Raw genomic sequence first — 16174 nt, 5'->3', positions numbered from 1 at the left:
GGGGTAGGCAACCTATGGCACACAGCCTCGGGGAAGGAGAATGTCAAACTGGAGTGGATGGAAACGATCCCACAGTTGAGACCCTCCTTCCAAATGATGTCATGGTGTTGTCTCTCATTGAGGATACCCTTCCAGGGGAGGGAACCCCAGTTATTAGAAAGAGACAGGTAATAGTAATGAGAGATTCGATTATTGAAAAATAGATGGTTTGTGATGACTGGGGGAACTGCATCATGAATTGCTGGTCAGGTGTGAAGGTTGTGGATCTTGTGAGACATCTAGACAGACTTATATGCCGTGCTGGGGAGGAGCCAGTGGTCGTGGTACATGTAGGTACCAATGACATAGGGAAGGGAAGACAAGAGGTCCTGGGTACCAACTTTAGGCTGCTAGGTAAGAGATTAAAGTCCAGGGCCTCCATGGTAGCATTCTCTGAAATGCTTCCAGTTCCACACACAGGGTCAGTTAGACAGCCAGAACTGCCAGATCTCAATGAGTGGAAGAGAGTGACGATGGTGTAGGAAGGAGAGTTTTAGGTTTATTAGGAACTGGGAAAACCTTTGAGGAAGGAAGAGCCTATACAGGAAGGATGGGCTCCACTTAAACCAAAATGGAACCAGATTGCTGGCATGTAAAATTAAAAAGATAATACAGCAGTTGTTAAACTAAGGGCTGGGAGAAACCCAACAGGAGTGGAGAAGTACACGATTCGGACAGAGATATCCATTAGGGGAGGCTCTATTAAGAGGATATTCTGTATCCTAACAAAGAGGTCAGGATAAAAGTTGATAAAGTACAGGTAGGAACTGAAGAGAAACAGTCAGATAAGTGTCCCATTCAATTACATCATGTGAAGGCAGAGAACTAAATATTGACAAATTTTATAAGTGCTTGTATACAAAAGCTAGAAGTCTAAAAATGAATGAACTCAAGTGCCTGGTATTAAATAAGGATATTGATATAAGAGGCATCACAGAAACTTAGCAGAATGATGATAATCAGCCAGATATGGTAATACCAAGGTACAAAATATATAGGAATGACAGAGTAGGTCGTCCTGATGGGAGAGTGGCAATTTATGTGAAAGAGAGCAGAGAGTCAAACGCATTAAAAATCTTAAATGAATCAAACTGTACCATAGAATGTCTAAGGATAGAAAAATTCCATGCTTGACTAATAAGAGTATAGCAGTAGGAATATACTCTTCTTATATTTATATATTCTCTTATATTATTATAGCAGTAGGAATATTCCAGGATGGTCATTGTAATTGTGAAATGCTCAGACTAGAGAAGCTATAAAAATAGAAAAGTCGATAATAATGGGGGATTTCAACTATCCCCATATTGACTAGGTACATGTCACCTCAGGATGGGATGCAGAGATAAAATTTCTAGACAACATTACTGACTGCTCCTTGGAGCAGCTAGTCCTGCAACCCTTAAGGGCAGAGGCAATTCTGAATTTAGTTCTAAGTGGAGCAGAGGATCTGGTCCAAGAGGTGGATATAGCTGAACTGCTTGGGAACAGTGATCATAATGTAATTAAATCCTGGGGGGGAGGAGGAGGAGAATACCAAAGGAGCCTACCACTATGGCATTTAATTTCAAGAAGGGGAACCTCACATGGACATTTTTTTAAAAAAAATCCATAATAGAGGCTCAAAATAAATGTATACCCCCAAATAAACAACAACAAAAGCAAGAGGAATAAAAAATGCCACCATGGCTTAACAGAGTAAAATAGGTGGTTAGAGTCCAAAAGGCATCTTTTAAAAGCTGAAGTCAAATCCTACTGGGAAAATAGAAAGGAGAATAAACTTTAAGTCAAGTGTTAAAGTGTAATGAGGCAGGGCCAAAAAAGAATTTGAAGAGCAATTAGAAAAAGACACAAAAACTAACAGCAACCAAAAAAAAAATTAAGTATATCAGAAGCAGGAAGCCTGCCAAATAATGAGTGGGGACTGGTCCACTGAGGTGCTAAAGGAGCACTCAAGGAAGAAAGGGCCAGTGCATCGAAGCTAAATTAATTCTTTGCGTTGGTCTTGCTGCAGAGGATGTGAGGGAGATTCCCACACCTGAACCATTCTTTTTAGGAGACAAATCTGAGGAACTGTCCTGGATTGAGGTATCAATAGGGGAAGTTTTGGAACAAATTGATCAATTAAAGAGTAACAAGTCATCAGGACCAGATGGTATTCCCCAGGAATTCTGAAAGAACTTGGATATGAAATTGCAGAACGACTAACTGTGGTAGGAAACCTATCACTTAAATCAGCCTCTGAACCAGATGACTGGAGGACAGGTAATGTGATGCCAATTTTTAAAAAAGACTCTAGAGGCGATCCTGACAATTACAGTCCAGTAAGCCTAACTTCAGTAACAGGCAAACTGGTTGAAACTATAGTAAAGAACAGAATTATCAGACACATAGATGAAGATGAACATGACTTGTTGGGAAGAGTCCACATGGTTTTTGTAAAGGGAAATCATGCCTCACCAATCTGTTAGAATTCTTAAAGACGGCCAACAAACATATGGACAAGGGTGATCCAGTGGATGTACTGTACTTAGACTTTCAGAAAGCCTTTGACAAGGTCCCTTACCAATGGTTTTTAAGAAAAGTAAGCAGTCCTGGGATAGGAGGGAAGGTCCTCTCATGGATTAGTAACTGGTTAAAAGACAGGAAACAAAGGGTAAGAATAATTGTCAGTTTTCAGAATGGAGAAAGGTAAATAGTTGTTCCCCCAATGATCTGTAATGGGATGAGTGTTGTTCAACATATTCATAATTGAGCTGGAAAAAGGGATAAACAGTGAGGTAGCAAAACTGGGTGACTGGGCAACACACTGGCAGATGAAATTCAATGTTGATAAATGTAAAGTAATGCAAATTAGAAAACATAGCTATACATACAAAATGATTGGATCTAAATTAGCTGTTACCACTCAAGAAAGAGATGTGGGAGTCATTCTTAATAGTTCTCTGAAAACATCTGCTCAATGTGCAGTTGCAGTCAAAAAAGCTAAGAGAATGTTAAGAAACATGAGGAAAGGGATAGACAATAAAACAGTAAAAATCAAAATGCCACTCTATAAATCCATGCCACACCCATACCTTGAATACTGCATGCAGTTCTGGTCACACCATCTAAAAATATATATATTAGAAATGGAAAAAGCACAGCAAAGGGCAAAAAAATGATTAAGGGTATGGAGTCCACACCAAGGGTTATATTGGTATAACTACATTGGGGGAGGGGGGGAATCACACTCCTAATTTGAAATAGTCATACCAGTTTAGAATCTACGTGTAGACCTGGCTTTAGGCCTACAATTTTCAAAATTGTGTAGCTGAAATTAGCACCTAATTTAATAGAGGCTCTTGGTTGCCTATAGGTTTAGGCATCCAAAGCAACATAAACTAAACTCCAAAAAGGCACTCTTATTCCTGAGTAAAACTGTCTATGTGGGGAGTTATGCTGATATAACTATTGCAGTATAATTTTACTAGGGGTATGTCTACACTGGAAACTTCAAAGTGCTGCCGCGGGAACGCTCCCACAGCAGCACTTTGAAGTGCGAGTGTGGTCACGCATGAGCATTGGGAGAGAGTTCTCCCAGCGCTCCTGTTAATCCACCTCCATGAGGGGATTAGCTCCGAGCGCTGGGAGCAGGGTTTCCAGCACTCCGAGCCTGTCTACACTAGCACTTTAAAGCGCTCAGACTTACTGAGCTCAGGGGGGTGATTTTGCACACCCCTGAGCCAGCAAGTTAGAGCGCTATAAAATGTAAGTGTAGACAAGCCCTAATATAATTATGCTGGTAAATTTCCCTATGTAGACAAGCCCTTAGTCCTTCAAAGCACTCTTCTGTTGGCATAGCTGTGTCTACACTGGGGATTTTGTTGGCATAGCTGTGTTAGCTAAGGGATGTAGTTTTTGTCACACCCTGACCAACATAACTGTGCCAGCAAAACTTCGTAGTATAGGCCTGGCCTTAGTCACTTTCATTGTGACTCTGCAGCTTGAAATAAGAAGGAAAGGCAGCTCAGTGCATCTAATGTAATCTCTGTCAACCAACAGCAGTTAGTCCCTGTATCAGTGTTGCTATGCAGGCCACATTAAAGGTCCCATTGATCTGTATGAATAGGAGTCCTGATTTGGAGTTGTGGTGGGCACAGAAATACGGCTTATTTATGTGGTTAAGGAGAGGTAAAGTATTGGGATATTCCCAATTCCTATTGCCATCCACCTTGCAGAACCAAAAATAAAGTCAAATAACTTGGGGAGTTTTCCTTAGTGTTGGACACTAGACCACACTGGGAGCATCCCAGTGATACAAAGTCCCTGGATCCTTTCCTCCATGTTTGCTTCCTATTTGTGGGCAAAAAAATTGTAAGAATTATGATATTTTAATAACAGGTCATTTGGGGAGGAGCTGTATCTCTAGAACCTTTTGATAAAATGGACTCAAATTTGCACCAAACTCTACCCAGGCACCTGAAATGGTAATTTTCAAACCAATCTGGCTATGTATGTGAATAGCTTTAAACAGAAGCCACACTGCAACCTTAACTCTGGTGCCTCTATCCCTGCCCTATGATCAAAGGCAGTTTAAAAAGTGTAAATTTGTCTGTTTCCTTTAAAATCATCCAGGTGTCTTGAGTTAAATATTAATAGGCTCAACTGATAACATGAAAGGCAGGGGGATGACCTAATGAGTGTGGTTTATGTTTGGGTTTCTGTGAAACACATAGGATGCTATTGACATATAAGTTCTCAATAAACAAAATGCATTATTATTTCATCATTAGCAATTAGGCTTTGAAGATAAAAACTTGTTGAATTCAATGAGTAGTATCTGGTGGGGATATAATTTGGACCTTTGCTATTGTTTCCCTGGAGATACCATCATATAATAGTCACTAACTTTACATATATAATTTGCAAATCTATGTACTTAAATTTATTAGGATTTACACAAGGTATCCACCATTTGTGACAGTGAGACGGAAGGACATACTGAGAGTTTATCTACAATGTTTTTTTTGCTCCATGTTAACTATATGGATGTAAGTGCATTAGCGCAAAACTCTAGTGGGGATGCATTACACCAATGTAAAAAATGACTTATACTGGTGAAGCTTCCCTGTTTTCTAATTTACACCAGGGACCTCTCTAATCCCTAGGCAGCTCAGAATCTGGCTGATGCAAAGGTAGTTTAAAGCCACTTTTCTCCTTTGTCTTCCATGAGACACAGCATAGTATCTCTCCCCCATTTTCTTCATTGGGAGTTTCAAGTGTGCAAAGAGTGCAGGATCAGCAACAATAGCATCATAATGCAGCCCCGTCTACGCTGGTTTTAGAACTGTGTTTACACAAGCAGCAAAGAGTCCTGTGGCACCTTATAGACTAACAGACCTATACGTCTGTTTGTCTATGGCCTGGTCTACACTACGAGTTTAGGTCGAATTTAGCAGCGTTAAATCGAATTAAGCCTGGACATCTTCACACGGCTAAGTCCCTTTTTTCGATTTAAAGGGCCCTTTAAACCGGTTTCTTTCCTCCACCTCCGACGAGGGGATTAGCGATAAAATCGTCCTTAGCGGGTCGGAATTGGGGTAGTGTGAACGGAATTCGATGTTATTGACCTCCAGGAGCTATCCCACAGTGCTTCATTGTGACCGCTCTGGACAGCACTCTCAACTCAGATGCACTGACCAGGTAGACAGGAAAAGACCCGCGAACGTTTGAATTTCATTTCCTGTTTGCCCAGCGTGGAGAGCACAGGTGACCACGCAGAGCTCATCAGCACAGGTAACCGTGATGGAGTCCCAGGATCGCAAAAGAGCTCCAACATAGACCGAACGGGAGGTACGGGATCTGCTCACCATATGGGGAGATGAATCAGTGCTAGCTGAACTCCGCAGCAGTAAACGAAATGGCAAAATATTAGAAAAGGTCTACAAGGCCATGAAGGACAGAGGCCATAACAGGGACGCACAGCAGTGACGTGTGAAAATTAAGGCGCTAAGACAAGCCTACCACAAAGCCAGAGAGACAAACGGAAGGTCCAGGGCAGAGCCGCAAACATGCCGCTTCTACGCGGAGCTGCATGCGATGCTAGGGGGTGCAGCCACCACTACCCCAACTGTGTGCTTTGACTCAATCAATGGAGAATCACGCAACAGGAAGCGGGTTCGGGGTACGAAGAAGATGAGGATGAAGACAATGAAGATATCTCACAGCAAGGAAGCGGAGAAACCGGTTTCCCCAACAGCCAGGATATGTTTATCACCCTGGACCTGGAACCAGTAACCCCCGAACTCACCCAAGGCGTGCTCCCAGACCCTGAGGGCACACAAGGGACCTCTGGTGAGTGTACCTTTGTAAATATTACACATGGTTTAAAAGCAAGCGTGTTTAATGATTAATGATTAATTTGCCCTGCCAATCGCGGCAAGTACAGCTACTGGAAAAGTATGTTAACATGTATGGGGATGGAGCGGAAATCCTCCAGGGACATCTCCAGAAAGCTCTCCTTCATGTACTCCCAAAGCCTTTGCAAAAGGTTTCTGGGGACGGCTGCCTTATCCCATCCGCCATGGTAGGACACTTTACCACACCAGGCCAGTAGCACATAGTCTGGAATCATTGCATAACAAAACATGGCAGCGTATGGTCCCAGTGTTTGCTGGCATGCAGACAACATCCATTCCTTATCACTCTTTGTTATCCTCAGGAGAGTGATATCATTCACGGTCACCTGGTTGAAATGGGGCGATTTTATTAAGGGGACATTCAGAGGTGCTCGTTCCTGCTCTGATGAACAGAAATGTTCCCTGCTGTTAGCCACGTGGTGGGGGGGGAGGGGTGAAGTGATCATCCCCGAGAATTGGGTGTGGGGGGGGGGGGAAGGGGGGTTAGTTGGGTTTGTGCTGCATGTTAAGCCAGAAACCGCAGCCCCTCCTTTTACACTGCAAACCCATTTTAAATGGCCAACCCAATGGGTGCTTGGTATGGGAAATGAGGGCGCTACTGTTTGAAACCATTCCCACATGTTAAGAAGGTTAAAAAAGCCAAAAGACTGTGGCTTACCATGGCTGCCTGCAAGCCGAAATCTGTTGCCTGGCACTGCGTGAGCGATCTCTCACACCAAACCGACGGGCTCTCAATATAAGAGGAAAAATGCGACCTTGTAACAAAAGCACATGTGCTGTGTAATGTGAACAGCAAAATTTAACGTGAAAGAGTGTACCCATTGTTCTCTAAAATGTGTCTTTTCTTAACCACCTCTCCCTTCTCCTCCACCAGCTGCAAATGTTTCTCCTTCACAGAGGCTAGCGAAGATCAGAAGGAGAAAATGGCGGACTCGGGATGATATGTTCTCAGAGCTCCAGATGTCCTCCCGCACTGAAAGAGCACAGCAGAATGCGTGGAGGCAGTCAATGACTGACTACAGAAAAGCACAATATGAACGAGAGGAGAGGTGGCGGGCTGAATCTCGGGCTGAAAATGATAGGTGGCGTCAGCTTGTAGACAGAAGGCAAGAGTCGATGCACCGGCTGCTGGAGCATCAAACTGATTTGCTCCAGCGTATGGTTGAGCTGCAGGAAAGGCAGCAGGAGCAGAGACCGCCGCTACAGCCCCTGTGTAACCAACAGCCCTCCTCCCCAAGTCCCATTGCCTCCTCACCCAGACGCCCAAGAACACGGTGGGGGGGCCTCCGGCCACCCAGTCACTCCACCCCAGATGATTGCCCGAGCATGGGAAGGCTGGCCTTCAATAAGTGCTAAAGTTTTAAAGTTTTAAACTGCAGTGTGTCCTTTTCCTTCCCTCCTCCCCCACCCCGGGCTACCTTGGCAATTATCCCCCTAGTTGTGTGATGAACTAATAAAGATTGCATGAATGAGAAGTAACAATGACTTTATTTCAGAGTAGCAGCCGTGTTAGTCTGTATCCGCAAAAAGAAGAACAGGAGTACTTGTGGCACCTTAGAGACTAACAAATTTATTAGAGCATAAGCTCTAATAAATTTGTTAGTCTCTAAGGTGCCACAAGTACTCCTGTTCTTCTTTTTAATGACTTTATTGCCTCTGCAAGCGGTGCTCGAAGGGGGGAGGGGAAGGTGGGGTGGTTGGTTTACAGGGAAGTTGAGTGAACCGGGTGTGGGGGGGGGGGAGGGTTCATCAAGGAGAAACAAACTGAAGTTTCACACCGTAGCCTGGCCAGTCACAAAACTCGTTTTCAAAGCTTCTCTGATGCCCACCGCACCCTGCTGCACTCTTCTAACCGCCCTGGTGTCTGGCTGCGCGTAATCAGCGGCCAGGCAATTTGCCTCAACCTCCCATCCCACCATAAATGTCTCCCCCTTACTCTCACAGATATTGTGGAGCGCACAGCAAGCAGCAATAACAATGGGGATATTCTTTTCACTGAGGTCTGAGCGAGTCAGTAAGCTGCGCCAGCGTGCTTTTAAATGTCCAAATGCACATTCCACCACCATTCAGCACTTGCTCAGCCTATAGTTGAACAGGTCCTGACTACTGTCCAGGCTGCCTGTGTACAACTTCATGAGCCATGGCATTAAGGGGTAGGCTGGATCCCCAAGGATCACGATAGGCATTTCAACATCCCCAATGGTTATTTTCTGGTCCGGGAAGAAAGTCCTTTCCTCCAGCTTTCGAAACAGACCAGAGTGCCTGAAGACGCGAGCATCATGTACCTTTCCCGGCCATCCCACGTTGATGTTAGTGAAACGTCCCTTGTGATCCACCAGGGCTTGCAGCAGCATTGAAAAGTACCCCTTGCGGTTTATGTACTCGGTGGCTTGGTGCTCCGGTGACAAGATAGGGATATGGGTTCCGTCTATCGCCCCACCACAGTTTGGGAATCCCATTGCAGCAAAGCCACCCACTATGGCCTGCACGTTTCCCAGAGTCACTACCCTTGATATCACCAGGTCTTTGATTGCCCTGGCAACTTGGATCACAGCAGCCCCCACAGTAGATTTGCCCACTCCAAATTGATTCCCGACTGACTGGTAGCTGTCTGGCGTTGCAAGCTTCCACAGGGCTATCGCCACTCGCTTCTCAACTGTGAGGGCTGCTCTCATCCTGGTATTCTGGCGCTTCAGGGCAGGGGAAAGCAAGTCACAAAGTTCCATGAAAGTGCCCTTACGCATGCGAAAGTTTCGCAGCCACTGGGAATCGTCCCACACCTGCAACACGATGCGGTCCCACCAGTCTGTGCTTGTTTCCCGGGCCCAGAATCGGCGTTCCACGGCATGAACCTGCCCCAGTAACACCATGATTTGCACACTGCTGGGGCCTGTACTTTGTGAGAGGTTTATGTCCATGTCAATTTCCTCATCAATCTCATCACTGCGCTGCAATCGCCTCCTCGGCTGGTCCTGGTTTTGCTTTGGCATGTCCTGGCTCTGCATATACTCCAGGACAATGCGCGTGGTGGTCACAGTGCTCATAATTGCTGCAGTGATCTGAGCGGGCTCCATGATCCCAGTGCTATGGCGTCTGGTCTGAAAAAAGGCGTGAAACTAGTATCTGATGGACGGAGGGAGGGAGGGAGGGGCGAGTGACGACATGGCGTACAGGTACAGGGAATTAAAATCAACAAAGGTGGCTGTGCATCAGGGAGAAACACAAACAACTGTCACACAGAATGGCCCCCCCAAAGATTGAACTCAAAACCCTGGGTTTAGCAGGCCGTTGATTTCACGGAGAGAGGGGGAAGCAAATGAATACAGAACAAATCTGGTCCATCTATTTTTTACATCTTAAACTGGTAGCCAATGGTGCAGCATGACTGATAGCCCTCGGCATCTTCTGGGTGCTTGGCAGAAAATAGTGTACTAAGACTGATAGCCATCATCGTCAAGACGGTTCAATAGGACTGAGCATGTCTGCCCAGATGCCCATGATTGAACTGCAATATGACGACAATGGATATCAGTCTTAATACACCATCTACTGCCAAAAGGCAAGGGGCTGCTGTTGTGTAGCAATGCAGCCCCACGTCTGCCAGCACCCAGATCGCCGATGAAGGCTACCAGTCATACTGCACCGTCTACTGCCAAAAGGCAATTAGTCAGCTGCTGCTGTGTAGCAATGCAGTACCACGTCTGCCAGCACCCAGATGACATATGGTGACGGTGAGCTGAGCTGAGCGGGCTCCATGCTTGCCGTGGTATGTTGTCTGCACAGGTAACCCAGGTAAAAAGGCGCGAATAGATTGTCTGCCGTTGCTCTGACGGAGGGGGAGGGGCCTGACGACATGTACCCAGAACCCCTCGCGACACTGTTTTGCATCATTCAGGCACTGGGATCTCAACCCAGAATTCCAATGGGCGGCGGAGACTGCGGGAACTGTGGGATAGCTACCCATAGTGCAACGCTCCGGAAGTCGACGCTCGCCTCGGTACTGTGGACGCGGTCTGCCGACTTAATGCATTCAGAGCATTTTATGTGGGGACACACACAATCGGCTGTATACAACCGATTTCTATAAAACCGGCTTCTATAAATTCGACCTAATTTCGTAGTGTAGACATACCCTATAAGATGCCACAGAACTCTTTGCTGCTTTTACAGATCCAGACTAACACAGCTACCCCTTTGATACTTGTGTTTACACAGTTCCTGCTAAAATGGTTTTAACATGAGTTTGGCCAGCAAGTGTGGAAAACCCCCACCCATTCCAGAATGCTGTTTTTAAAAATGGGTTTGTCAGTTTGTCTCTGATTGCACTGACCAGACTGATCAAGTTATAAACCAATTTAAGAAGAACTGCATTTAAACAAGTTCTTAAATGGGGCTGAGCCTAGGATAGAGAGGGTTAATTGGATAAAAACTGAGAATTGTTAAGAATGGCCAATACACACAAAGCAAAGATTGGAAGGTGCTAAAATAACCAGTGATGTTTTTCTTAAAACTACGAATGTCTGACTGACAAAAAGTACAAAGGAACGACTTCTGCAAACAATGGCAAATAGCCAGTGTTTCTTTGCCTCAATCACAGTCTGAATGAGTTGTTGTTAACAAGCAACAAAATGCAAAGTTTCAAACATGTGGCAGTTGTCATTCTTGGGCATTAATTATTCAAACTTCAGGTGTGGTGTGTAACAGAAGTTTAAGGTGCTTAGAATAAAATGTCTGAGTTAAAAATTCAAACAGCTGCTTGTCTTTAAAGTAGGATGGGAACGAGTGCTGTGGGTATTGTGTGGGTGGCCCTCTGAGAAGAGGGAGGACTCAGCCATACCCACATAAGCAGATGGGGGTTCCCTGCACCCCAGCAGGGGACTCTATGTGGCAGCTGCTCACCCCACGAAAGCTGGGAGGGTGGCAACAAAGTTCCCTATACATATCCCCATAGTCCTTTGCCAAGTGGCAGGGAGAGCAGCTTACTTGGTATGAAGCTGCACTTGCTCACAAGGAGTGGGGTGTGTGATCCTGACCTAGTGACCAGACACCCATGCTCCATGATTCAGAGAGGGGCAACCACCATTCCTGCTTTTAATTCAGGGTATGAAACCACTAACTACCCATGCTCACATTGAAACATAGGAGGGCCAGGTTTCCTGCTCTCTCCCTGCTCCCTCAAGAGGAGAGGAAAATGAACTTGAGCTCTAGTAGTAATTCATTCTGCAGAGAGAGTGTGTGGGGTCTTCCCGGGCCTGGGTCCCAGCCCCTTCCTACAGGTGTTGTGAGGCCTCCCTTTTCATGCCCCAGGATTCCCCCTCCTCCCCACCCCGGTCAGGTCAAAACAGGAGTAGTCAGGCAGCCTGGGGCCTTCGCAATTACCTGCAGCAGTGAGGGCTAGGAAGAGAGATGGGAATTACCTCTGTCCCCACAGCCAGGTCCCCTGCACCTCTCCCAAGGAGCAAAATAACCCAACTGAGCTGCCTGTCTCGGGTTGTTCTAGGCTGTCCAAACCGCCTCGTGCCCACCACGTGTGTTTTAGGTGGGTGACCCCTGGGGTCCGGGCAAAGCGGTAAGCCACAGCCCTCCTCCCCGGCGGGGGTGCCTAGGGCTGCAGCTTGTCCTAATGCCACCCTAGGACTAACCCGAGGCGGGGGTTGTATTGTTGGGCGCTTCCGGGGAAGGGCCTACCCCCCCTGGGCCGCACCAGATCCATCCTCCGCCGCCGCTTCTGCCCCCTTTGCAAAGTATAAGTATCCGCCAAAACTCCTTCATAGGCGGGGCAGAAAGACAGACAGCGGCTCATCGGCCAATCATCTTCCTCCCTCTGGAGACCCAATGGCGGAAGAACTCAAACCTCTGAGCCAATGAGGCAGCGCGGCCTGACGGGCACTAGGCGGCAGCCAATCCGAACAAAAGGGCGAGCGGGGGCGCGTGTCCTTGTGTGGTCTCCCCCCTCTCCAGAAACCAATAGCGGGGGGAGGGCGTTAGCGCGAGCCAATGGGTCCGGGCGGGCTGTGAGCGGAGCTGAGTGCGAGGCTGTGGGGAAGGAATGGCCCGTGGCGGCGCGAGGCGGCACCGCGGGACTGGTGCACCACGCGCTGGCTGCCGGGGGGCGATGAGAACTCGCGATTTCCTCCCCCGCCCCGCTGGCAGCTGCCGCCTCCCCGTCTCCCAGGGCTGCTGAGGCTCGGGCACGGCGCCTGCCTGTCAGAGGGGCTCGCGCTGCCCTCGCGTTCTGCCGGGGCTCGGCCGCGGCTGCCTGGCCCACGAGCCTGCCCGGGAAGCTGAGCACAGCCCTTGCCGCGCGAAGGGGGCTGGCGCTGCCCGGGCGTTAGCCGCTGCTCACTCCCCCGCCGGCTGCTTGCTGCATGCTCACCCCGCTCCAGTGAGAGCCGCGGCGGGGCGGCTTCTCTCCCCTCCCTCCTTCCCCGCTGACTGGAGGTGGGAGGGAGAGAAGAGACCCAGAGAGGAAGGAGCCGGGTGTGCGGAGCGGAGCCATGCGAGAATACAAAGTGGTGGTGCTGGGCTCGGGCGGGGTGGGCAAATCCGCCCTCACCGTGCAGTTCGTGACCGGCTCCTTCATCGAGAAGTATGACCCCACCATCGAGGATTTCTACCGCAAGGAGATCGAGGTGGATTCCTCCCCCTCGGTGCTGGAGATCCTGGACACCGCCGGCACCGAGCAGTTCGCCTCCATGCGGGACCTCTACATCAAGAACGGGCAAGGTTTCATCCTGGTCTACAGCCTGGTCAACCAGCAGAGCTTCCAGGACATCAAGCCCATGCGGGATCAGATCATCCGGGTGAAAAGGTACGAGAAGGTGCCCATGATCCTGGTGGGCAACAAGGTGGACCTGGAGGGCGAGAGGGAGGTCTCGTATGGGGAAGGCAAAGCTCTGGCCGAGGAGTGGAGCTGCCCCTTCATGGAAACTTCAGCCAAAAACAAAGCTTCAGTGGACGAACTGTTTGCAGAGATTGTCAGGCAGATGAACTACGCTTCCCAGCCCAACGGGGACGATCAGTGCTGCTCGTCCTGCGTGATCCTCTGAAAGGGCGTGGGGGGCAATGTTGTCGTTCGCGAAGGTTTACAACAAAAAGAAGCAGCAATGTGATCGCTCGAAACAAAGATTGGAAACAACTTTGCATACACAAGGATTCCAGGCTGCAGCAGCAGCTGCTGCAGTGATCAGTGTCATGGGGTGGGTGTATTGTTGGAAACGTGGCTTTTTCAGCATGTACATTTCATCGATTTTGATTGTTGCATATTTCCCGTAAGTACCATTTACAGATTGCTGTATTGGCAACTGACACCAGTAAGAAAAGTTTCGGCCTGGAGAAAGGGGAGCTTGTGAGCGATCGTTTTCTAACTGGAAGAGTTAAATTACACTTAAGGAACTGAGGGGAGCAGTAAACGAAGAAACCATTGCAGAGAGGGGGAGAGAAATCTTTCCGTGGACGTGTGGGGGTAAAACTAAGATTGGTGCTCTCTCTTCTTTAGCCAACCTTGAATGCACCCTGTGACTATGATATTGATTCTGAGGATTTCTATGCAAAGTTGGATTATTGTTACAGTGTATCCAATCTGAAGTATTGCACATCTGAACTGGGACTTTTAATAACACTGATGCCAATACAGTGTGGGGTGCCAGAACGTGTCTGCTGATCATTTGTGAAACTTTCTATTTTGTTTACCTGCTGTATCGGATGGGAGTTTGGGGGAGAGCGGTAGTATTTTTTTTTTTTAATCAGCTGTGAAAATGTTACAAATCTGCACAATATTTTTTTAGTTGTGTTTTCTTCTTTTCTTCAGGGGGGAGGGAGGTTTGTGGTGGTGGTTTGTTTTCCTTATTTTTGGGTTGGCAATAACTGATTTTGATTAGCTCTCTAAAGTACAAAGACTTCCTAAAATGTGATACAGGGCCAACAGCAACCCTGTGTCTGTAGAGTGCCTTCAAAACTCAGCTGTTCCAGCCGGTGCCAACCTGTGAAAGCTCCACAGAATCCCATTATCTACTACTCCAGAAACTACTTAACAGCTTCCTTTCAGTAATCACACTGAACAAGCCAGGACAAAAAGGCCTATTGTTTAGTGGAATTTATTTCTTATTTCCATTTGAGCCTTTTAAATGTCATTTCCATGTCTTGCAAATTTGGACTGCATTTAATTCAAATTTACAGGCATTTAGTTTTTTGGGAGGATTTCTTTTGTTTTGGTTCTATGATGTAGGATGTACCTCCAGCCAGCAAAGAGAAAAATCTTAATGTTGTGATGTACCAAGAAAATTCTAACAACTGTAACTTTAATTCCAGACATGCGTTTAATGTCTATCCGTTTTAAGAATTTTAATACAAATGTTTTGTTTTTTTAAAAAAGAACAGCAAAACTGTGTTTTTTTTATTTTAATGTATTGTAAGGAGAACTGACTTTAATATGCAATCATGGCAGACATATGCTTTTTAATCATGATATTTGTCTAACCAAAATAACAGTATGTTAAGAACGGGGGAAGGTAACCTAAAATCATGAGGCTAGGGAACGTTTCTATTGTATCTACTGGTAATGTTGGAAACAGTTGAATAATTATATTTAGGCCCTGATGCTACATGATGCTGTACGTGGGCAGAATCCTACACTTATATAAATGCTTGTTGAAGTCATTTGGGCTCTATGCAGAACAGCTTGCAGGATTAGGATCTTATTTTGTAATTTTAATAATAACATGGTTTATTGGAGTATAGGTGTTGAGGGTCAGCTGTTCATAAACTTCAAGACTTTACTAATTTACTGAAAAAGATACAGCTTTTAAAATTATGCATTAATACTGTGATTCCTTAACATTTCAAATGTAACTTGCAAAGGAGGGAAAGATGGGCTTGTGCCTATTTCTTCCCACACCCTCTTGAATTTTTTTTTTTTAAATAAGAAGGCCTGAAAGGCATTTATTCCCCCCAAATGTGTGGGGTTTTTTGTTTGTTTTAAACTCATGATTTGTCTGTCCAGGAAGACTTATGGGAACTAATGAAATTATGACATCACAAGAAACCAAAAGCTGAGCAATTGAGGAAGTTGGGACTTTTAGTCAAACTGATTAACACTTAGGGTGCCTAATTCTTCTCACTCCTAATTTAAACCTTGATCATGAATTCACTGTATCCAATAGCAAAGATCCCGTTGACATCAGTTGTGCAGGATCAGGGCCTTACACAGGTGTGACTTCATTGATTTCAATCATTGAAGTGACTGTTGTACTTCAGCTGAAAACTGGGCGTTTTGTTTTTCTCTGATTTATAGCATCTATTTAATTCCTAATACCTAGCCAAAAAAACTTGGGAGAAATGATGCCTTAAAGATTAAACATCCACCTTCATCTGAGCTCACAATATTTCACTTCTCTTAATTCCCCAAGAAGCTTTCCTGCCAAACTAATATGTCTACAGTTAAAATAAGTTTAAAAAAAAAAACAAAAAACACCCGGATGAAGAGAGCTACAAACTCTTCCCCTCCCCACCTGGTGTGTCGTCCCCGTTGTCCCCCCCCCCTCCCCCCCCCCAAGAAAAAAATCGCCCTGGATTGATTTCTTTCAGGTCTTCTTTATATAATACATCAAAAGGTACAAACTCATTTTAAAAAGAACAAAACAAAACCTCACTTTTGCAGTTCACCTTTAATAACTTTTTTTTTTTTAAAGCTGAATAAAAAAATCTGTTTGAGGACTTTAAAATCTGACGCCATC

At 46.1% G+C, this 16174-nt stretch overlaps 1 protein-coding gene across 1 annotated transcript; it reads left to right on the top strand.

The window, feature by feature from the left end:
- The first annotated feature begins 12430 nt into the window (after positions 1-12430).
- On the top strand, positions 12431-15394 carry RAP2B (RAP2B, member of RAS oncogene family). Its single transcript, XM_005286960.5, has one exon. It carries the CDS (start codon positions 12938-12940, stop codon positions 13487-13489), a length of 552 nt encoding a protein of 183 aa, XP_005287017.1. The 5' UTR covers positions 12431-12937; the 3' UTR covers positions 13490-15394.
- The last annotated feature ends 780 nt before the right edge of the window (positions 15395-16174 follow it).

The sequence above is a fragment of the Chrysemys picta genome, chromosome 9 (assembly GCF_011386835.1).
Source record: "Chrysemys picta bellii isolate R12L10 chromosome 9, ASM1138683v2, whole genome shotgun sequence".
In the NCBI taxonomy this organism is placed as follows: domain Eukaryota; kingdom Metazoa; phylum Chordata; order Testudines; family Emydidae; genus Chrysemys; species Chrysemys picta.
The sequence above is the reverse complement of the archived record's forward strand: the minus strand, read 5'-3'. Positions and strand labels throughout refer to the sequence as shown.

Excerpts from the sequence above, each read along its gene's own strand:
- RAP2B (XM_005286960.5), top strand. The coding sequence starts at position 12,938 with ATGCGAGAATACAAAGTGGTGGTGCTGGGCTCGGGCGGGGTGGGCAAA.